The sequence below is a fragment of the Ischnura elegans genome, chromosome 5 (assembly GCF_921293095.1).
Source record: "Ischnura elegans chromosome 5, ioIscEleg1.1, whole genome shotgun sequence".
NCBI lineage: Eukaryota > Metazoa > Arthropoda > Insecta > Odonata > Coenagrionidae > Ischnura > Ischnura elegans.
The window spans coordinates 99,134,653-99,157,561 of record NC_060250.1 but is presented as its reverse complement, the minus strand read 5'-3'; the positions used below and the strand labels follow the sequence as shown (position 1 = coordinate 99,157,561).

The 22,909-nt window shown below is 37.2% G+C and overlaps 1 protein-coding gene across 1 annotated transcript; it reads left to right on the top strand.

Annotated features, from left to right (window-relative positions):
* The first annotated feature begins 2,791 nt into the window (after positions 1–2,791).
* Positions 2,792–5,096, top strand: LOC124159749 (piggyBac transposable element-derived protein 3-like). Its single transcript, XM_046535659.1, has 3 exons — positions 2,792–3,002; positions 3,196–3,400; positions 3,497–5,096. The coding sequence occupies exons 1-3, from the start codon at positions 2,975–2,977 to the stop codon at positions 5,094–5,096; spliced, it is 1,833 nt and encodes a 610-aa protein (XP_046391615.1). The 5' UTR covers positions 2,792–2,974.
* Positions 5,097–22,909: the final 17,813 nt, after the last annotated feature.

Genomic DNA, 22,909 nt, shown 5'->3' with positions numbered 1-22,909 from the left:
CAATTTTCATCGTTAAAGATATTTAAAATTCTAATAATATGGATTAGATTGTATCTAAATTTCTGGCTTTGGGTAAGGAATCGGAGATATTTGCGAAAATTAAGTCAATGAAATACCAAAATCCTTGGTTTCATTTACTGTCACTAAAGAGGTTTTCAATTTTACCATAGTCATCATAATAGATTTCTTGGGGGTTGAATACGTAATTAACATAAGGAAAAGTTCAATAACAATTTCGGGCTATTAAAGCTCAACTAATATGTCCAAATAAGCTAAGTCGTCATAATCGTCTGCTATAAATATACCAGAAAAATGTTGAATTGGTTCACATTTTATCAAGTATTGGACTTAATCAATCGATAATATCATGTAACTGTATTGTTTGAAGAATCATGAATCATAAATTTAGTCCTGTACCTAAATTGTATGCTCTCCTAGTATTTATTTGCAGCAATTTTGCCAAACTGTTTTCACAAAAAATTCCAGTATTCAAATAACCAATAATTCATTCTTTGTCTGGAACTATGAGCTGATGAATATTTGACCCTTTTTTCGTACCCAAAATCGATATTCTTTTAAACAATTTGGTGGACGGAAAGGATAGATAAGCTTATACGCAAAAAATCTTTCCAATTTAATCATTCTATCCTTACCATAAGATAACAAGATACGAAAATTTCCGCCGAATTTTCATGAGTTGGTGACTTTATTAGAGTTCTGGTCCATTTAGGTATTCAGTGAGAAATTTTCAGAGGGGGGGGGGGGAGGAGGAACCATAATGAGAACCATAAACAAGGAGGAGTATTTAGGATGTGACTACCTCTCGATATTACTCACTGACGTCATCAACGTATCTGGGAAAGGGTAACAGGTGTCGATTTTTTTGTCCTAAACAGAGTTAGAGAAGCAGGAAACGGATCGAAAAATGAACTCTTTATTTTTGAAACTCCACTGTAATCTATAGTAAAAAGTTTTTCGAGCTATTTAATAAATAGGGCGAAATGATAGCTACAAAAAATGTTGGCTAAACACAGCGTGTTAACGGTAAAATGAAAAAATTCAGACTCCACCTAGTTACGAGTGGCTTTAATTAAAATCCAATTCAACGTCAAGAGCTCAATCCTTGTGCAGAAGAATATTTTTCGATAGAGGAGAGGATTTTCTTTTGAGAGGAGTCTTCTCTTCCTACTAGCCCTTTCCCTGTTTTCCAAGAACTCATGTAAAGTACTAGGATAGGGTCCATTGGTGTTCTAGGGTCTTTCCTCTTGACCCCCACTCATGCTTGTCGACATAGAGCTTAGCAAACTTGAGTTCTAATGAGAAGAAAAATCGAGGCAAGTTAATTTTTTATTAAGGGTTTAACTTGATTTTTCTTTTTTTTTTCAATGATTCCCACTCAGAAGGTACTTAAAGTCATTGAATTGCCCTACAGACCAACTGAGTACGTTCTTATGCTCTCTCTCATGGTGAGCGTTTTTCATTCACTTATACCTCTGCTCTTGACCCAAATGAAGGTTTTCCCTGTTCTTCCGATAAGGTAGTAGTTTTTAATCGAAATCAATGTCAGCCTGATCATTTTTATATTTTGATAATTTTATTCCCTTGATTTAAGGCTAACAGCTCCATAAATTTCTATAAATTACGCATTATTACTATGATATAAATTCTTTATCCGCATGAAATATAATAAATTTTATAATATTATGAAAATAATAAATGTTTTCCCGGACCCTGTGAGGGACAGTCGTTTTTTTGCCGAAATATCACTGCCAATCCGATAGTTTTTATTAGTAGATAATTAAATTCCCATGATTGAAGGGCTAACAGTTCTAGAAATTTCTATGAACCACGCTTAATTTATGAAATGTATAATAAGGGAGAAATAAAACTTCCAAGGTTTTTCCCACGTTTGTTCACATCTTTTCAAACTTGGTAAGTGCAACTTTGCTCACTTTGCATTTTATTTTTGTTGTTGTTTAAAGCATATTTCCATGGCCCTCTTATATTAATTCGACTGCATTCACTTTCAAGATTAAGTTGAAAATTATCGAGGGTTTTAAGATATTATACGGCGAATTTAGTATTTCATTTCATATTGCATCTAAGAATCGCGTTTCATAACGCGGTAGAGCTCAATTCCACCTATTTGTACTCATATTTATCTTGTGAAAACAAATACATACCTTCAGGAGCTTATTTTCGATTCTATCCTATCATATATATCGTCAAAGCTCTGTGTCTTCCTACTTCTTCTAATGGATTCACAATCAGCAATATCTGAATGGTTATCTGATACTCGAAAATATGATTCTGTCCTAATGAATACAGGGAAAAAGAATTTCAAGCTCAGGAGAAATATTGTACACATTAATTTGTCTATATTTTTGACGTATTTATAAACTACTTTATGTATATCTCTATGACTTTTAAAATGATGCAAATGTACTTATAATTTAAAAGAATTTTTTTGCCTTACAAGACGAGCACTAACATCAATATATTCTTTCTTCCAGGTAAGCTGAGATTTCTCGTTCAGCAAGTTCCTCACAATGGCATTCTTCTAATCCGTAAGTCGAAAATTCGAAGTTCTTTGAAGGTTGTGAAAGTGGTCTATAATATGAGGGTGAACCAAATATTTGACATAGAGATGGCATCCATTTCTCTGAGGCCTACACCTACTTTATGCTTATCTCTATGACTTTTAAAATGATGAAAAATGACTTTAGAAAGAAATTATTTCGCTTGGTTAAAATTACATACCTGAACGCTTAGCACGCTTTATCCTCTTCGGTCCCCTTGTCCACATATGTGGACAGCCGGTTTATTATTAATTCACAGGCTAGTTTCTTCCAGTAGAATATTGTACTCTTGTACGCATCTGTGGACATACCTTTTTTTGAATTTTCCGCCTTGACAGCGCCAATTCTACATACTAGAAGCTATTTATTTCAGCATTTGTTTTCCAGAAATCAAAATGGCGGCCACAAATAAGCACATGGGAAGTAAGTAAACTATATTTCCGCTAATTTTCACTGGTTCATGTTGAATTTTTTTCTTTTAATGTAATCATTATTTATACTTATGATGGTAGTCTGTTGTTTTTCGTGCGACCACCAATTATTTTTCTATCCTTCAATTAACAAATGTACACATATGTGGACATCGGGTTTAACTTTGCTGTTTAACATGCTATAGGCCTCTCTGCTGATGACATTTTGGAAATGTTAGGAGATAGTGATGTGGATATTCCAGGGGAAATATCTAGTGGTGAAGATGAAGAACATGATTTTAATGAATATTTAGAAGAATATTCAAGTGAAGATGATGTTCCACTAGCATCACTCCGTTCACCGAATTCAGAAAAAGGCACTCCGAAGAATAAAAAATGGACACGTGACAAGTGAGTTAAAGTGCATTGAATGATACTGCATGCACTTATGAATACATTGGTGATAATAATAAATAAGTAATCTGCAAAAAATTGTACAACTTACAGGATGCCACCATATGTACACGACGTAGAAGATCTCTTTTGTGAAAATGAGGAAGGGAGTCAAAATTTCCTCGATATGTTTTTCGAGTATTTTCCTCCCAGCTTTTGGAAAAGTGTGGTAGAACAAAGCAACCTGTATTCAGTACAAGTAAGAGATCATCGCTCCATTAATATGACCTACGATGAAATCATCAGATTTGTTGGCGTGTCCATTTTGATGGGTTCACTAAATTATCCGCAAACAAGGCTGTATTGGAGTAGGGATTTGGCCGTTCCTCTCATTCAAAAAGTCATGTCACGGGACAGATTTTTCGAGTTAAGGAATCATTTACATTTCGTTGACAAATTTGTTACTAGCGATAGCGATGACAAGTTACAAAAAGTAAGACCGATACTTGATGCCTTTTTGAAAAAATGTCACATGCTACCTAGATCGAATGAACAATCTGTAGATGAACAAATGATTTCTTTCACTGGTAGATGTCCTAATCGACAGTATGTACCGAATAAGCCACATCCAGTAGGACTAAAAAATTTTGTTCTTGCAGAAAGAGATGGTCTTGTTCTTGATTTTCATATCTATGTTGGAAAAGGAACCATTCCTGATAAGGACATGAGGGAGCTTGGTCTGGGCGCAGGAATTGTGAAGTTGCTAACGAGGACGATCAGCCATTCCATCATCTACTGCGACCGCTTCTTCACTAGTGAAAAACTAGGTGATTACCTAGTGGCAAATAATTTTAACCTCTGTGGTACTGTCATGAAAAACAGAGTAGGTGGTGCACTTAGTATTTTGAAATCCGACAAAGAATTAAAACGGGGTGATTATGACGAGGTTCTGCGCAGTGATAAAAAAATGTGTTGTGTCAAGTGGCAGGATAGTAAGGCAGTCACTATGCTATCTACTTGCATAGGTAGTGAACCCCACTCATCTTGCTTGAGATGGGACAAAACAGAGAAGAGGAAACGTGAAGTCAACCAGCCTCTAGTTATAAAAAAATACAACCAATGTATGGGAGGAATTGATCTTTGTGATCGACTTCTAGCATATTACTCTTCTTCAATGCGTACCAAAAAATGGCCTTTACGGGCATTTACGCACTTTGTTGATTTGGCTATAGTAAATTCCTGGGTAATGTACCGCCGAAATTGTGTGAAGGCAGATGTACCAAAAAGAGAAATTGCCTCACTTTTGCAATTTAGAACTCGATTAGGCAATGCAATGATTCACTTTGAATCTGGAAGGGTTGAAATCAGGGAGGAGATCCAAAAAAAAAGAGGCAGGCCATCAAAATGTAGTTCAATTAGTCCAGGCCCTCATGAGAGTTCTAAAATATGTGTAAATGAAGAAACAGGCATTGAAGATCAGCAAATTGACCACGAGGATCAAACCCAGCAAAAACGTCGAAGAATCATACACCCTGTCAATGACGTCAGATTTGACAGGATAAATCATTGGCCTATTTTTAGCAATGACAAAAATGCATCACGATGCAGACACTCTGGCTGTTCATCAAGAACTAGGATTAAATGCCAAAAGTGTGATGTATACTTATGTGTGAGCCTCAATGGCTGTTTTCAAAAATTTCATACAAGGCACTAAACATGCTGAAAGAAAACAATTGTTTTTTATTTTTTTAAGATTGTATTATGTATCATAATAATTGAACTATTTGATTTGTACTAAGATTTTAATTACTTATGTGCCTTTATTTTAGTGTCATTGTAATTCATACTTGACATAACTGTTTATTTGAGAAATATTAAAAAATAAAAATTACTAAAAACATTATTTATTCTTCATTTTGTTGATAAACTTTTATATTTTTATTCGTGGTACAATTTTTTCGCATGCAATAATAGTATTTGATCAATTAAGTAAAAAAAGTACATATATATCGCAATAAAAAACAGAAAAGTATATTTCACAATCTGCATATATGATCCTCATGTCCACATATGTGGACATAGAATATTTTAACAATTATAGAAACAATTTCAAAAATACTTCCACACACAATGTCAGTAGTCTCATATGTGCTAAATATTAGCAAGGAAACATTTTTCTGAGAGCCAGGTTTTTTTCGGGACCGAAGAGGTTATAGAAAGCTATCTCGATCACTCCTAAATGCGACCTATTTATCTTCTTTTTAACCAAATGCGCTTAGTTTTTGTTAATAATCCCTAGTTCATAGGTCGTTCTTTTATGTTAATAAATTATCAGCAACTGCTAACATTCATGAGCATTAGGCCGGCCCTTATTTTTCAGAATTGCGAAAAGTTGTGTTTTCCTGGTCTCAAAATGATCCAAATGAGGTCTATATTCACGTGTTAAAATTTGGTTACTTTAAGATAACGGCAACCCGTGCCCCAAGGGCCCTAAGTACTAAGGACCCTCAATTGAGTTTTTTGGGGTCGAAAAAGTGCTATTTCTATGTAAAACGTAAAAGTAAAGCCCACTAGGACCAATTTTCTGTTTGTTTTGACCTATCTCTAAGCGTTTAGGAGATATCGTCCGTCGTAATGCAATGCCCCCCAGGGCGCCACCCCACACCGCGGCACCGCTGAGGTACGGCCCGCACCACTTACTACAGAGTTCCCCTCAACCCCCTCCCCTCCCTCGGCAAAGACTTTGCTCCTGATGACAAGATTTACATGCTAGTGGAGCAGTATTGAATAGGTTGTTCCTTTTGTGTCATGATTAATGTTGTTAAAGCCTATAATGTCAATTTTAACCCTTCAGCGCCGTCATAAGTACTGGGTACCGACTCCTTAAACCTTGATTTTTTTCCGCCATACGGCCGCGAACCATTCCAGCAGGCTTTGTTCCACAGTGCTCTTTATGTACAAAATATTATAAGCATGTGATACAATTGTGTCTATGATTATAAAGGAATGAAGGGAATGAGCAGGGCTTCCAGGTCTCGAACAGTAGATAGAAATATTCAAAGAAGACGAAACGAGGTAGTCAGTTCACGGATGTAGATCAGTGTGGAGAGATAGTTCTTGTGTATAATGTGCAAAGGATAGAAGGTGCTAAGTTTCTTTAGAATGTTAGGATAAAAGTGGTGAAATAAATACTTTATCATGAACTTGATGTTCATTTTAAGAATAGACCAACAAGGAAAGGCGTGTAATCAAGACTAAATCCTGGCATTGAACTGGTTGGAAAAGAAAGTGAGGAAATACTCGGCTCAAAGGCTATAGCGGGATAAGATGGTAAAATCTGCACTAGGCTGGATTCTTATTTGGGATTATGCACTCGAAAGTAATTATTTAGAAACCCCTTCAGCGAAATTTTTAGATGCCTAGGTGGTCCCACGGTCCTTTTATCGTAAAAAACGTGTTTTTTCGAAAAACATTTTTCCTGAGCGATCCTTTGCTTTAAAAAATCTGAAAAAAATCATGAAAGTATACTTTAATGTTCAACTACACCCTGATTTTTTTCATACTTTTTGGGTCAAAATTGAGATTATGAAAAATATTTTAATTTTTTCATGAATTTTTAGGTTATGTTAGTAATATTTGGCAAACTTTAAAAAAATCATTTTTTGTGTATTTTGTATTGTTCTTTTGAATGGCCGTGTTAGATTTGCCATTTTTACTCCGGAAAATCCTCAAAATTTGAAAAAACCCAATTTTTGGTGTTTTTCCCCATACTTTTTAGCAGATAAACTCTACCGCATGTCAATTCATAACGATTTTTTAATTATATTTTCGTTTTTTTACATGATGGGATCAGGTTTGCCGTTTGAGCTTTTAAGAAAATATAGCCCTGCGTCTTAGTGAGCTCCCTGAATACATGCTGCACGGTATACAACTGCTATGTAAAATCTCTAAAATGATAAAAGGGAAAATATTAAAAATTAAATATTAACTACGCTTAATTAGCATCATTTTATTGGATTTTGAAATTTTATCGAATTCGTTTTACAATTGTGGTAGATGCCGCATACTTTAACATCTGATCAATGCGTATTTCTGCGTTTTAAAGGGGGACTTGGAGTCTTTGTAAAGATTATTTCGTTAAGATTATTTGAATGTGTTTGGGAGGATAATACAGAACTATTGGGGAATTGATGAGATATATTGTTGTAATGGCACGCTGGGGATATTGTTTAATTACGTACGCTGGATTGTTGCGAGGAGTGTGAAGTTTCGCTGAGGGAAATGTATTGTTGACAGTCGTCACTCGAGAAATGAACTTATCGGTGTTATTATCGGTGTGCGCGAGTGTACTGAATACGGCGAGTTATAACTGTGAGTGTGCGGAACTCTTAGTGAACTGAATTCTTAAATTTTACCATTCATGGATAAAATTTATAAAATAATTATTTAATAAATACTTATTTTTATAGTGGACCTCTTTTCAATTTTTATTAACAATAATGACATTTTATTGTATTACAATATTACAAAATACTTAAATATGTTCAAAACCACATAAAAATAATAGCTTTAGTCTTCGTCACTGTCTTCGTTAATGACGGGGTCAGTATCTAACTTGATAAATAATTCTGAAAGAATTTTTGCTGGTCTAATAATTTTTGACTTATACCTTGCATTACTAAGGTAATAAATAACTGCGGCTTTGTGAGAACATGACCCTACAGTTCTTAATCCATTGGCACAGTCACAAGCATGGCGCAAAATTCCATTATACCCCATTGAATTAGGCTTGTATTCGACATAAAATTTGTAGGTCTTACTATTAATGTGTCTTGACCTAACGAAAACTTTAATGATGCTAGGTTTCATCCTAATATACTCCAAATTAATGCTATCATTTTCATCTATTAACTCAGCTAAGTAGCAAATGGCTTGACCTAACTGATAGGTCCCTGAAAAAAATATTTTGAGGTCCCTCTCAGTCATCTCTGGAAAATCTTCCACTTCTTCAGCAGTTAGTTTTACCGCAGAAGTGGGCCGCCTTGACCATATAGCTGTCTCAGCTTCTACTGCTAAAGTATTTTCGTTAGATTTAGAATCCAGCATTCTTCGAATTATTATATCCTGCAATCCATCCTCATCTTTATCACAATTTAAGCGTTTGCCAAAAGTATTGTTAAGGAAACATGCAATTTTAGCGTATGAACCCACTTTTGGTAAGAGCTTATTGTCCAATTGCTGGTGAAGGAGCTTATATTTTTTGCTAAGAATGCCGTGAATTGCCTCAACGACCCATCTAAGTTTTGTGACGAAGCGAGATTCATTTGATTCAATCGCACTTAAATTAGATCTTTTTCCTTTTAAGGCAGGCATTAGAACCTTGAATCCGAGAATTCCTAGGAAGGGTACCACATCCCTAAAACCTCTGTCCACAATGCAAATATCACCTTCCTTCATGATAGTTCTTATTCCAACTGGATCATTCATTACTTTACGCATTATAGTTGCGTCATTTTCGGTGGCTAGAAAAGGACCAGGAAGATCTACCACGAATCCGTCAGTTGTACAAATAGTGAACGGTTTTAAGAGTGGATATCTCTTCTGACCAGAGTATGACCTGCGTTGGTAATCATTATTTTTACTCTTTTGATGACGTAAATATGTCCCATCAAAAATCAAAGCAAGTTCATCTTTTAAATTATAAAGTTTTTTTGCATAAACTGAAGTGTGATGGTTTATTAAGTCTTCTATTTTAACACTTCTTACTCCAAAATATTTTGGCAGTACGTCTTTTTCAAATGAATTAATCACTGATTCACAAAAGTCTGAAACTTTTGTTTCATTTTCTAATCCAAAAACAGATGAAATCAGATTATTTGACGATGCAGTTCGTAATTTAAATAAACATATAACCAGGGCTTGTGTAATATCCCTAGTGTACGATGATCTCATGGAAACTAATAATGATTTCAGCTCTTCTAATTGGTCTATCGAGAGACCAGTAAAAGAAAATAATTCTTTTTCGCGAAGCTCTGACGTTTTTATTTTTTCTAAAAACGTCTGTGAGGCTGAAGTTGACAATTTGTTTAAAAATAAACATATCTCATCTGCAGTTAAAAGGCTTGTGTTACTATATACCTGAACTAACTTAAGATCTTCGTCAAAAAACCGGTGTTTTATTAAATGGTCAGAGCATACTCGATTTCCACGTGGAATGAATATTTTCATGTGTCTAAAACATTGCAACCTTGCATTCAATGGGACAACAGTCAAGTTACTTTTATTTCTGCACACGCAACACACTGCATGAGAAATAAATGTTCTTTGGAGCGGCAATTCGGTAGTAGGTTGTATTTCTTCTGGTTTCTTTAATTCCACTTCAAAAACGCTCTCAGAACTCTGCGAGCTAGATATCTCCGAACTTGACTGAGAATCCATTGGCTGATTTTGTTCACATCGTGAATGTTCTGGTACCACAATTGTTTTACGCGTACCAAAAAATACAATTCGTCTGCATTTATCGCAAAGCTTAAACCCGATTTCAACATAGCCGAGATTCAACTGTTCTCGAACGGCTTCAACATCACCTGACGAATTAATTATCTTGATCGGAGCTGCTATTTTACTTAGATGTCTTTTGAGACAGTTGCAACATTGGTCAGTTGCATCGAAATTATCCATCTTCTTTAAATACTCTGGAAAAGTAAATATTTAAGATATACCAAAAATCATGAATATAATTACAAATCATTTCTAAAAATTGTTCATTAATAATTAATAAATATATGTATATATAAATAATTAAATCCATGATTCAGTATATATTAATTTCAAAATAATTAAATCTGATTTCATTCGCAATAGTCAAAACAAACATTTTTATTCCGAAACCCCCAAGGCATAGCAGATATACAGACAGACAACTACCGTAAGTACTAAAGTCTCACCTTTTGCACACGCACAGTTCCACCACTCACAGTTCAGTTGGCTCACAGGTCAGTTCACAAAGAATTCAGTTCACTAAGAGTTCCGCACACTCACAGTTATAACTCGCCGTATTCAGTACACTCGCGCACACCGATAATAACACCGATAAGTTCATTTCTCGAGTGACGACTGTCAACAATACATTTCCCTCAGCGAAACTTCACACTCCTCGCAACAATCCAGCGTACGTAATTAAACAATATCCCCAGCGTGCCATTACAACAATATATCTCATCAATTCCCCAATAGTTCTGTATTATCCTCCCAAACACATTCAAATAATCTTAACGAAATAATCTTTACAAAGACTCCAAGTCCCCCTTTAAAACGCAGAAATACGCATTGATCAGATGTTAAAGTATGCGGCATCTACCACAATTGTAAAACGAATTCGATAAAATTTCAAAATCCAATAAAATGATGCTAATTAAGCGTAGTTAATATTTAATTTTTAATATTTTCCCTTTTATCATTTTAGAGATTTTACATAGCAGTTGTATACCGTGCAGCATGTATTCAGGGAGCTCACTAAGACGCAGGGCTATATTTTCTTAAAAGCTCAAACGGCAAACCTGATCCCATCATGTAAAAAAACGAAAATATAATTAAAAAATCGTTATGAATTGACATGCGGTAGAGTTTATCTGCTAAAAAGTATGGGGAAAAACACCAAAAATTGGGTTTTTTCAAATTTTGAGGATTTTCCGGAGTAAAAATGGCAAATCTAACACGGCCATTCAAAAGAACAATACAAAATACACAAAAAATGATTTTTTTAAAGTTTGCCAAATATTACTAACATAACCTAAAAATTCATGAAAAAATTAAAATATTTTTCATAATCTCAATTTTGACCCAAAAAGTATGAAAAAAATCAGGGTGTAGTTGAACATTAAAGTATACTTTCATGATTTTTTTCAGATTTTTTAAAGCAAAGGATCGCTCAGGAAAAATGTTTTTCGAAAAAACACGTTTTTTACGATAAAAGGACCGTGGGACCACCTAGGCATCTAAAAATTTCGCTGAAGGGGTTTCTAAATAATTACTTTCGAGTGCATAATCCCAAATAAGAATCCAGCCTAGTGCAGATTTTACCATCTTATCCCGCTATAGCCTTTACCTACAGTGAGAGAAGTACTGTGTGTTTTCTCTATCACCTAATGGGTTGGAAATTTATAAGACTTAGTGCGAGAAAAACAGTGAGAAATGCGTCTCATCTATGGTACAAAACTAGAATTTCTGTTATTACGGTAAATAAGGCGATTGAAAAGTTAGAAAAATGACGCAAAGAATAAATGAACGTGCAACGACATAAAGAGAGCGGGAACTACAGTGAAGATGAAGAGAAGAGAATCTTTAGTAACAAAACGTAATGATTTGTTTGAAATTGCAAGGAGCGGTAACATTGAATTTTGGACGCACGAGGAGGAAAGTGCTGTTAATCTCTCGGATAAATGTGCTTCGGCTGAAGAAATAAAGTTCTTACGCAAATAAAGAGGAGAATGAAATGCAGTTATTGGTGGAATAGATTTCAATATATTCAAGAAGAAAGGAAAAGGTGTGGTTCTCTGCTCCTAACAGTGTCAAAAGAATTAGAAATACAATGAAAATGTATTTTATTTTGGTTAATGTACCGAAATTCATGGACAGAGTGAAAGTAAATTGATCTCTTGGATTGGAAGTATTGTTTTGGCAATTAAATTCTTTCTAAGGTAAGCATATTTCTTCAGAGGATAGATCTTGCCAGTGTGAGCAAAGTCTTTGCCGAGGGAGGGGAGGGGGTTGAGGGGAACTCTGTAGTAAGTGGTGCGGGCCGTACCTCAGCGGTGCCGCGGTGCGGGGTGGCGCCCTGGGGGGGATTGCATTACGACGGACGATATCTCCTAAACGCTTAGAGATAGGTCAAAACAAACAGAAAATTGTTCCTAGTGGCCTTTACTTTTACGTTTTACATAGAAATAGCACTTTTTCGACCCCAAAATCTCAATTGAGGGTCCTTAGTACTTAGGGCCCTTGGGGCACGGGTTGCCGTTATTTTAAAGTAACCAAATTTTAATACGTGAATATAGACCTCATTTGGATCATTTTGAGACCAGGAAAACACAACTTTTCGCAATTCTGAAAAATAAGGGCCGGCCTAATGAGCATAGCAAAAGTACTCAGAGTCTCATTCGAGGAGTTCTTGTTAAAAAGGTATTGATTAATTGATGCTGCTGTAGAATGGAAGGAGGCATTGCATGGCTTGCGATTCAATCTATTCATAGCTAAGATATCTCCACTTCATGGGGGCTGCTACTGTCTTCGAGGGCCACAGTAGTTGTGTTATGGCACCTTTTGTCATATTTGTCGTAAAGCATGTATGCTTCGCACAAAATGAGGTAAACTGTCGTTGGTATTACAGCGTGATATTTTTAGAAACCCCGAATTTTTTAGACCCCTGCTGGTCGTGTCTTCTGAATTCTCTAGCGGAGAAATTTGCCGGAAATTCTGAATTAGCCGGGAAAAATCCTGAGGATTAGATCATTTTCACATTCGGGTTTTAATTCACTTGAATTTTTGGCAGATGTGCGATACACGTAAGCAAATATCATCCATAATCCATCCATCTAATAGTGCATTCATCTTGCAATGCATCATTGGGCAAAATTAGCTAGGAAATTTCATGTTACCCACAGCCTCGTTTTATAAAGAATTTCCTTCTGTGAATTTTTAATATACATGATTTGCAAGTTTTATTGTGTCTCCATTCTCGTCTGCTTTCCTTAATATAACATTTCTCTGGTTCCATGCCTTTTGATGACATTCGAATTTATTTTCATATTTAATGTCCTTCTGAGTTACTAATAATTGTTAATTTATCTTATTACGTGATGTTAATTATTATTGACTTACTGGTATGGTGGTGTAACTGGTATTATATACCAGACCGGCAATCGGGAAATCCAGGTTCGAGTCTAAGGCTAACCCAAATGACTTTTTCACAACGATTATCATTCTTGGTGTAAACTCATAGCACCCTCGCGTCAATCAAATTATTTTAAGCAACTACGACTTGATTTAAGTTTGTACGACCCGATTGTTGCGTGAATATTTCCCCTGGATTGCATGCAGGGAAGTACTTTCGAGACTGAATGGCGGTCTGCGGAAACGTGAATGGATTGATGATTGCAAGACAGGTAGTCCTGTATCACCTCGCTAATTATCTTCCACGGAGAAGTTTGCTGGGAAGGAAGGTTGACTAAATTGCAGCCTGTTGTTTGACCTTCCGCTGCAGTGGGAAGTGTTGGGCCTGTTTTATTCATGCCACGACGTCACGGTTTAGGGGCCCGCTTCAGTATTCCCAGCATCCATCTACTTGTTGCGGACGGCGGAACTAATAGGGAACCCCGCTCCCCTTTCCTAGAGTCGCTTTAACCCTGTGGGCGGGTCACCGCTGGTAAATAGTTGTCGGCCTGCTTGCCACGTGAAATAACGTGGATGGAATTCAGATGAAGAAAGAGGCACAGCGCATGTTTACAACGTAAGACGTCGCTCCGTACATGAGAGAGTAAAGGGTGAGTGATGTTGCGCTATGGCGTAGCCACGGGGGGATTTCCGGGTTATAACACTTCCCTTGAGCCTTCAAAGCTTTATATGAGTCATGGCTTCCGGGCGTTCCTCCGCGTTTAGATGTCCATAAGTGACGACAGTTTTTCCAGCCATCCTGCTGGCGTCTTGAGGTCAGAAGTAGCGATGCATAAAATTTGGCCGTCTCATATAGTACCTTGGGGATCAGAGGTCGATTCTAATTGGTTGGAAATTCAGGTGGGCTCTGATTGGTCGTTCATTTTGAAGACCCTTCTCCATGTGAATATGAACGACCATTCGGAGGCCACCTGAATTTCCAACCAATCAGAATCGACCTCCGATCCCCAAGGTACTATATAAGACGGCCAATATGACCCTAAGACGCCAGCAGGATGGCTGGAGAAACTGTCGTCACTTATGAACATCTGAACGCGGAGGAACGCCCGGAAGCCATGACTCATATGAAGAAACGCCGCGGAAATCTCAGATCAAACCTTCAAAGCTTTAACCTTGTCCAATTTATATAATTCATTTCAATAAATACTCAATGTATTCTATTAATAAATACAAAATTACTATTTATGGGTCCTAAAATTCACGTTTTCATAAACAAAAATTACAAACTTTTGGGGGGGACCCCCGCACCCCTTTTGCCCTGGGATGTTTTCCATATACCCTGTAAGAACCCCGCAATTTCTGGTAAACCAGCCCCCCATTTCAATCTCCTAGCTACGCCACTGATGTTGCGATAACTTTGGTCCCTCTGTAATAAGTAGTACACATCCAAAAAGCTGCTTGGCTAGTATTATTTACTCCTTAAATGTTTTTCTTTGGATTCATTTAGCCTATTTTTGCTTTTATTCGAAAAAAATGGCTTGCTTCGGCATTTAGTAATTCATGCACTGGAAGAACTTTATAACTTAGGCCCACATAAGTATTTACTTACACTCTTTTCTTTCCCTCTTCGCATTTTCCATAAGGCCCCTATGTAGGGCCAGATTTTCCTGTAGGCAAACAAGACTTCATGCAAGGTCCTCGAGATAAAGAGGGGTCTACATTCAAATTATTAGCAAAAATAAAATTACACTATTCTAAAAACAGTGAACACCATTATGTTTTTACAAAGGTTAACACCAATCACAGCATACATCGTTTAAAATATTAGTAACTATCACAGTAACAATGAGTTTATTATCTCTCATGTAATTTACAAACTGAAAAATTGAAAATGCGTAAAACTTTGAAAGAAGCGATATAAGCAAGTAATTTCGCGTCAAAAATCCATTCCTTCCATCCATGGCTTTCAATGCTATATTTCATGAAAATCAAATTTTAAATCTATATGTATTTACAATAATTCAAGTCAATAATCATTCAATACCCATGAGTAGTAAAAAAAATAGGTAAACAGAAAAAAAACAACTGTCTTTCCGACATAGTCCTGATATAATATGCTTCTTAGCATAATTACGGCTTGCATAAGTGAATATAGTTGCCCCATTATAATCTTAAGTTTAGGATCTTCTTCATTCTACCCAGCAAGCCGCCTAAAAGGCGTGTGGCAGGGGGTGTCAGGACACCAGCCGTTTACACACAAAATAAGTGGAATAGACTGGGGTCTCTTTTCATCAAAATACGGCCCGCCGATATGGATACTCATTAATTAATATCCATCTCAATCAAATTCTTGGGTAGTCCACCCATTCCTTTTTGTCGATTCGGATTGCCTTCAGAGATAAAGTTCCGGATGGCACCTCAGAAATCTGTGCGACTCTTCCGGTAGCCCCTCCTCCCTACGGCATTCGCGCGGGATACAATTGTAGCCCTGACATTTTGTTATTTGTGTTTCCGCCACATGTTGGCTGGGGTGGGGAGGAGTCTCAGAATGTAAAAAATACGTGAGTTAAAAAATGCTGCATTGGTAATGAGGTAATTAAAAAATTAAACTGAGCTACAGCTGTATCCAGCGCGTGTATTTGTGGTTCAGCATCCCGCGCGAGTGCCGCAGGTCTAATGCTTTAGACTCCCTTTAACCTTTCAACTTGGAGGTGGCTCGTGCGTTTTCTTCCTTTCTAAAGATTACATTTTGCCAGAGAAGATTTTGAATTTGTATTTAAATGCAACGTCGATGGCTTATCTCTTTTTCCTTGCTCAGTCTAAGAAATCATCGCTATATTAGATATTTTTTTGGGACAGAAAAACCGTTTTTGCAAAATGTTCAGTATTAAAAGTTGGAGTATAATTACATTTCTCTATTTATGCACCATTAATCTTACTCAGTGATTCAACCCGAAGACTAATTAACCGGTGTGGATTTAGGTCATCCTAAACTTAAGATTATAATTAGGTACCTACATTCACTTATATATACGCCGTATTAATTATGTTATGAAGCACATTATATCACTACTATGTCGGAGGGATAGTTATTATTTTCTAGGTACCTTTTCTTTGCTACTCATGGAGATTTTGCGAGTGTAGACTTGAATTACTGTAAATACATATACATTTAGCATTGAAATCCAAGGGTGGAAGAAATGGATTTTTGAGGTGAAATTTCTTGCTTCGATGGCTTGTTTCAAAGTTTTACGCTGCGTAAGTTGATGGAAATGTGGCTCAAGAAATGCAAATACAGTGTAGGGATGCGTCCACAACAAGGTAATTTCCACATCTATATACTAACCCGCATGCCGCCTATAAGGCGTGTGGCAGGGGCTGCTAGGACACCAGTCATTTACAAATAAAAACTCTAAATAAATTACAACCGGCATTTATTAAAGTCCTTTATGATTCGGGGGACAAACGAATTCCCATATCTAACCGTTCGGCAAAACATCTCTCTTAATTTATCGCTTCTGTCAGACCTGGAAATGTAGTGGGGCTCTCATATTATGTTTTTCGTCGCTCTTAAAGATATCCATTCTCAATTTTTCAAGCAATCTAAGCCTAGCGCGCAGGCTTCGAGTCTCCAGCGGTTCCCAGCCTAATTCGCTTAACATGTGGGTAACGCTGTCTGTACGCCCCTAGCAGTTTTTGACGAACCGCGCAGCCTTCCTTTGTATTTTATTCAGTTCACGGATTAAGTCTTTGTGCACCGGATCCCATATGCTGCATATTCAAGGTGCGGTCGGTCGAATGTGAAAAAGTCATTTACACTGTGTGGCTCAAAATTATTGAAAATACGAGACATAAATGTATGACATAAAGATTCAATTTAATCGCACAATGTTGGTAAAAACTTTATTTAATGCTTACAAAATGTACAGCTACAACCTTCAATTATAAATTTAATCGTGAATAATAACGTAGGAGCTGTCATCTTGCTTCTTTGCCCTATCGATCTCTTGCAAGGGAAACATATGCCAAGGACAGAGGGAAAAAATTATCTTTCCTCTTCTCCATGCCTCAAAGATGCCGACCTTTTAGCTTCATCCATGGAATCCGTGAAGAGATAGCATTCGGGGACAGAGGAACTGTAGCAGAGATGGAGAATGGGCTGGCTTTGGTGGAGCGGACAGGATAATGGATAGTGGTTGCCTGGGCTGCAGGATTCATTGAAGGGAACCATGAGTTTCCTGGAGAGGGAACCACGCGGTTCCAATGGAGTTTTGATCTTTATTCGATAGGAATGAAAGAAATATGAGGAAAAAAAGAGATGTACATTTCTATTTCTAATGATTTTTTTATTCCTTCCGCATTGGTTAGCAATACCACTCCCAATAATGGCAAATGAGTGGTGTGCACAACGGACGTTTTGTGTGATTGTTCTATAGGTTAAACGACCTTATTTAAATATGTGTGTGAGTTCCTGACTTCTTAGAGAAGTAAAATTATTGCTATATGAACTTGTCGTGGTTGAATCTTTAAATATTGTATAAGAAATCTATATTTAAACACTCTGTTAACGATATGCAATTTCTGTGAAAGTTAAATGAATTTGTACTTTATCAATTATAATTTTCAGCTGCTCTCCCAAAATTAGTCTAAGAATAGATTTAGCTATAAATTTTATGTATTTAAATGTTACCCTCTTGCGATTTCATTTGGCTGTGGATAATGGAAACAAAGAAAGCTTAGAAATGTGGTTTTAAAAAATAATGACAACGGGTTAACCGTGATTCAATAGTTGGTTTTTATAGATAGCTAGACATTCTCAGTCTTTACATTTATTAATAAAAATTAACGCTTTGTGTCGAACGCAATTTCATAAATTTTCACTAGACGGTGATTAACTTAGAGAAATGGTCATCAAAGGGGTACTCACCGTATTATTTGCATGAAAAGTAGTTGCATTTTTTTGCCATCTAGCATCAAGGGATCTCCCCAATGTGGAAGCATAGCACTTTCCGTCCCATTCAAGATTCTAGCCCACGCACGGTTTATCCCCTGGGATACGTTGATATTTGAATATTTTTTATCCCCATTTTCCTCTGGAAAGTCAGCGGGTGGAAGCAAGATTGAAACAGGAGAAGAATCACGCGGCCGTGTAGGCGTGGAGGTAGCCGATTCTCGAGAGGAAGAAGACAGAAAAGGAAAAAGAGCTACAAATGAATGTAAAAGGGTGAGGAAGCCTCTCCAGGGAAAATGGTGGCTGAAAGACTCGGTAAAAAGGCTTTCAAGGCTAAAGCCATTCAAAGGAAAAACAAGGGCCCAAGTTGTCTTCCTCTTTCTCAACACCTATATTCCTCAGTAGCATGCTCTTTATACTCCCACCTCTATTCCATGGGATTCTAGAGGGTTTTATTTAGAAGTATATTCACTTTCTTACTAGCACTATGTTTCTGAAGAGTTATCGAGTGCCAATGTGAGTAGTCTCACTAGTAGAGTGGAATAAATGATACCCTCAAAGTAAACACAACGAGGCACTGATCCACAAACTGCTTATTACTGTGAACTGTTTCGACGACTATTGCGCCATTTTCAGTACAAAACAGTTCGTATTAATTTTTCTTGTGGTCGTACGGCATTGATGAATACTGATTCGATCGTAAATGAAAAGAAAAACCTTGTTGTATTCCACCAATTTATTTTCAGCTACAACTAGTTTCATTTAAGTAGCACGTTAGAGGAAAACGTATACAGTAGTAAGGACGCCAGGAAGACAATTGCATTTGCAAAGGAGGCGTTCATGAACAAGAAGGAGCTTATGAAAGGATCATTATGTAGAGGTTTAAAGAAAAGGTGAGTGAAGATTCTGATCTGGAATGTAGCACTTCACGGTGCTGAAACGTGGACTCTAAGGAATGAGGACGAGAGAAGACTCGAGGCATTCGAGATGTGTGTGTGGAGAAGAATGGAGAAGGTGAAGTGGACGGAAAGGAAGAGGAACGAAGAAGTGCTGGACATGGTGGGTGAGGAGAGGAGATACTTTTAGATGAGATACGGAGGAGACAGATGGTATGGATGGAGCGAGTACTTAGCGGGGAGGGGATGTTGAAAACAGTGTTAGAGGGAAGAATGTTAGGTAAACGAGGGAGGGGAAGAAAAATAATAGGATTTTTAGAAAGAATGAAAAGGAGTAGGTCTTATTTTGAATTTCAGAGGGAAGTACATGATGGAACGGGATGCTCCCGGAATTCTCCTTAAGAACTCCTTGGAAACTTACCTTAATCGGTGGAATACTTTAATAATAAACAACTAGTTTCGACGCAGCATTGTCATCTTCAGGTACCTGAAGTGCCTTCCACACGGTTGAGCATTAGGCGATAGAGTTAATGATTCGATCTTTTTCGGTCCTTATTGGGCTTAAATTCATGTTTGTAGGATGGATTATGTTAAGCAATGTCAATGCTGAGGAAAGTGTAGTAATCAGCGTAAACACAAGGAGTAACTAAAGAAGTTTCTCAATTGGCTGTATAATTCTCCTTGCTCGTCCACCTTGCAAGTCGAAAAAATTCTACTGCGTTGGTGTGCGGGAAGGGGGCGAAATTCCTTTTCTTCTTTAATCTTTCGAGGCCGTAGAAGCTCAATCCCCATTTTTCCATAAAAGGAGTAACACTAACAATAATTATGATTGCTGATGAATTGATATTATTGTTATTAGCATTATTATTACCTGCATTATATTTATATATGCACAGTATTTACCTGCATTTTTCACCTTAATAATGTTACTCTGTAACGAAACCATGGTCGGTCTCAATAAATTACTATGCGGAAATAGCAAAGTAGTTGATCCTTCTATTCCTGCGATTATGGATTTCCACCAAGTTACGCCCGCTACTATTAATTATATGACAGAAACCCGTGGGGTTACTGTCTGAATATTGACCCAATACTTTTATTGGACGTAATTGATGGAGAAACGGCAAGGAGGGGTCGGCAATCGGCTCGAAGTTCCACCCAGAGGTGATTTGTTCAACATCCCTCGGAATTCCATTTCCAGGAACGTTATGTTGTTCATTCAGTTTGCCATGTACTCAATTTTCCCTCCGAAGCTCTCTCTCACCCCTCCCCCACATTTAACCCCTCTTTTCTGAGCATTCAGAGGACGTAAGCTTTCTCTAGGTCTCTATTTCTTATTCGTGTCTCCGAATAAATACTGGTGCCGTCAAAGTGTGCATTATATTTTTTCCCTATTGGCATGGAAAAATTGTAGCTGAAGTTATCCTCTTATCGGATAATATTCTCGGGAAAAATAATTTAATTACGTGCTTTGTTCTTCAATGCCGCACTACCAATATTTAATCCTTAATCTCTTCTTACACCGGTAGTTGAACAGTGACCGCTGTCAGAAAATCGATGGTCATTGTTAATTATAAATGTGGTCGGAATTGGAACCCTTTCACCAAATTAAAATGTCAATTAAATGGCTTTTTGCGTGGCACATTTTCTATTTTGCACTTGTTTTCTCCTATAACTCTTTGAAACCGCGATACCGCGAAATTAGTGATCACTCTGACTATGAAATTCTATCATCTGGCTTAAACAACGTTCATTTTTGGAGCCAAGAGTGGGGACTCGAACTTAATCTGAGCGAATGCATGGCGGTACAATTTACAATGAAATAAATATTATTCTACCTGCAATTTAGCCCCCAAAATTGAATTTTAGAAACGTAGGCAAAAATGAGTTGTGCTGTGCGGGTGGTCTTTACTCCAATTTTGTTGTTAATTCATAGACATTGTTTGAACCATAGAGTTTGCCAAATAAACTTCAAATTTTATTTTCATAAACCAAAAACATGTATCCAATCTTTGATATTATCCACTATCCCATATTTTCATAAAATTCGTCGTCATAGCCGTTTGATTCTGAAATCAGCCTGATTTTTCGCAAAATTTTAAACTTTAGAGCTCGGGCGGCAGTGGTTAATATTATCCGATTTGAAAAAAAATTTGTGTGCGAGATCCTTATATTATTTCGCAACTTTCCCGCACAGGGCTAATTTGATCAGGAAAAAAACCTTTTTTCGGCCCACCCTATGGTACATTTCTTGCGCAATTTGTCCAACTCTAACCATGTTTATGCAGTGGATGGTATTAACATAAAGGCAACAGACGAAGTGAAGTACCTGGGAGTTACGATAACCTCGAACCTCACGTGGGGAACACATACAAAGACTATTTGCGGCATAGCCCTGAAGAAATTAGGATTCGTCAAGCGTATTGTGGGAAGATTTTCGGATGAGAAAGTAAAAGAAAGGTGCTATTTCGCTCTCGTCCGACCGCACCTTGAATATGCAGCGAGCATATGGGATCCGGTGCAGAAAGACTTAATCCGCGAACTGAATGAAATACAAAGGAAGGCTGCGCGTTTCGTCAGAAACTGCTACGGGTGTACAGACAGTGTTACCCAGATGTTAAGCGAATTAGGCTGGAAGCCGTTGGAGACTCGGAAGCTGCGCGCTAGGCTTAGATTACTTGAACAATTGAGAATGGATATCTTTAAGAGAGACATAGAGAACATAATATTAGAGCCACACTATATCTCCAGGTCCGATAGAAGCGATAAATTAAGAGAGATGTTTTGCCGAACGAATATATATGGGAATTCGTTTTTCCCCCGAACCATAAAGGACTTTAATAAACGCTAGTCCCAACCTCGTTAGAGCATTTCATTTTTTTTTAACTGTAAACGGCTGGTGTCCTAACACCCTCTGCCACACGCCTTTTAGGCGGCTTGCGGGGTATTATGTAGATGTAGATGAAACTATTTAAAAAAATATGAAATACAAAAGTTAACACTCTCTTGAAAATGGTAGGTAAACTTGATCACCGGTGAGGTTAGAGTAAGTTTAAAAAAAAATATTAATCGGAATTTAATTCGTCAAAATGTAGCCGAATGAAATTGGTAGTGTTTAAATGCTCCAAGGTGAAAGAGTAAATGACAGGCGTCATTGATTATCATTATTAAAGTACTCAACGTGTTAGGGTAGGCTTTCATGGAGGAATTGCGAATCATTCCGGCCGCCATCCTTCCCTTGATGGACTGCCCTCTTCAATTCACAATAAGAAAAATTTTCCTTTCTTTTAATTGATTAATCCTGTCCTCTTCACCTGCCCCGCATACCAAACACTCTTCCATCTAGCTCGGTTGTAAAAATCCGGTACCCGCTCATTATTCGCTTCATATAAAACCTCTGTGTCATACGCATCTCATTAAAACCTATTCCCTATCGTCCATCATGTCTATCACTTAACCATGTCTCTTCCTTACCGTACACTTCACCTTCTCCACTCTCCTCCACAATATCGAACACTTATATTCTCTTTGAGTCCTTTTTTCGCAAAGTTCACGTTTCCGCAACGTTCCAGGTCAGAATCTTCACCACTCTTTACCGCAAATTCTTACACAACGATCAGCTTTTACCCATTCATGAAAACTTCCTTGCCTACCGCAATAGGGTAGTTTCCTTCATCAAAGAAAACGAAAGGCATTGATTGTGATTCGTTACCCACCATTGGTGTATTCATAATACACAAATTATTTGGTTTTTGAAATACCGGTTTAGACGAATGGCAAGGGTCAAAT

Coding starts and splice junctions, on each gene's coding strand:
- LOC124159749 (XM_046535659.1), top strand. CDS start 2,975: ATGGCGGCCACAAATAAGCACATGGGAA. Junction 3,003..3,195: donor CACAAATAAGCACATGGGAA/GTAAGTAAACTA, acceptor AACATGCTATAG/GCCTCTCTGCTGATGACATT. Junction 3,401..3,496: donor AAAAAATGGACACGTGACAA/GTGAGTTAAAGT, acceptor TACAACTTACAG/GATGCCACCATATGTACACG.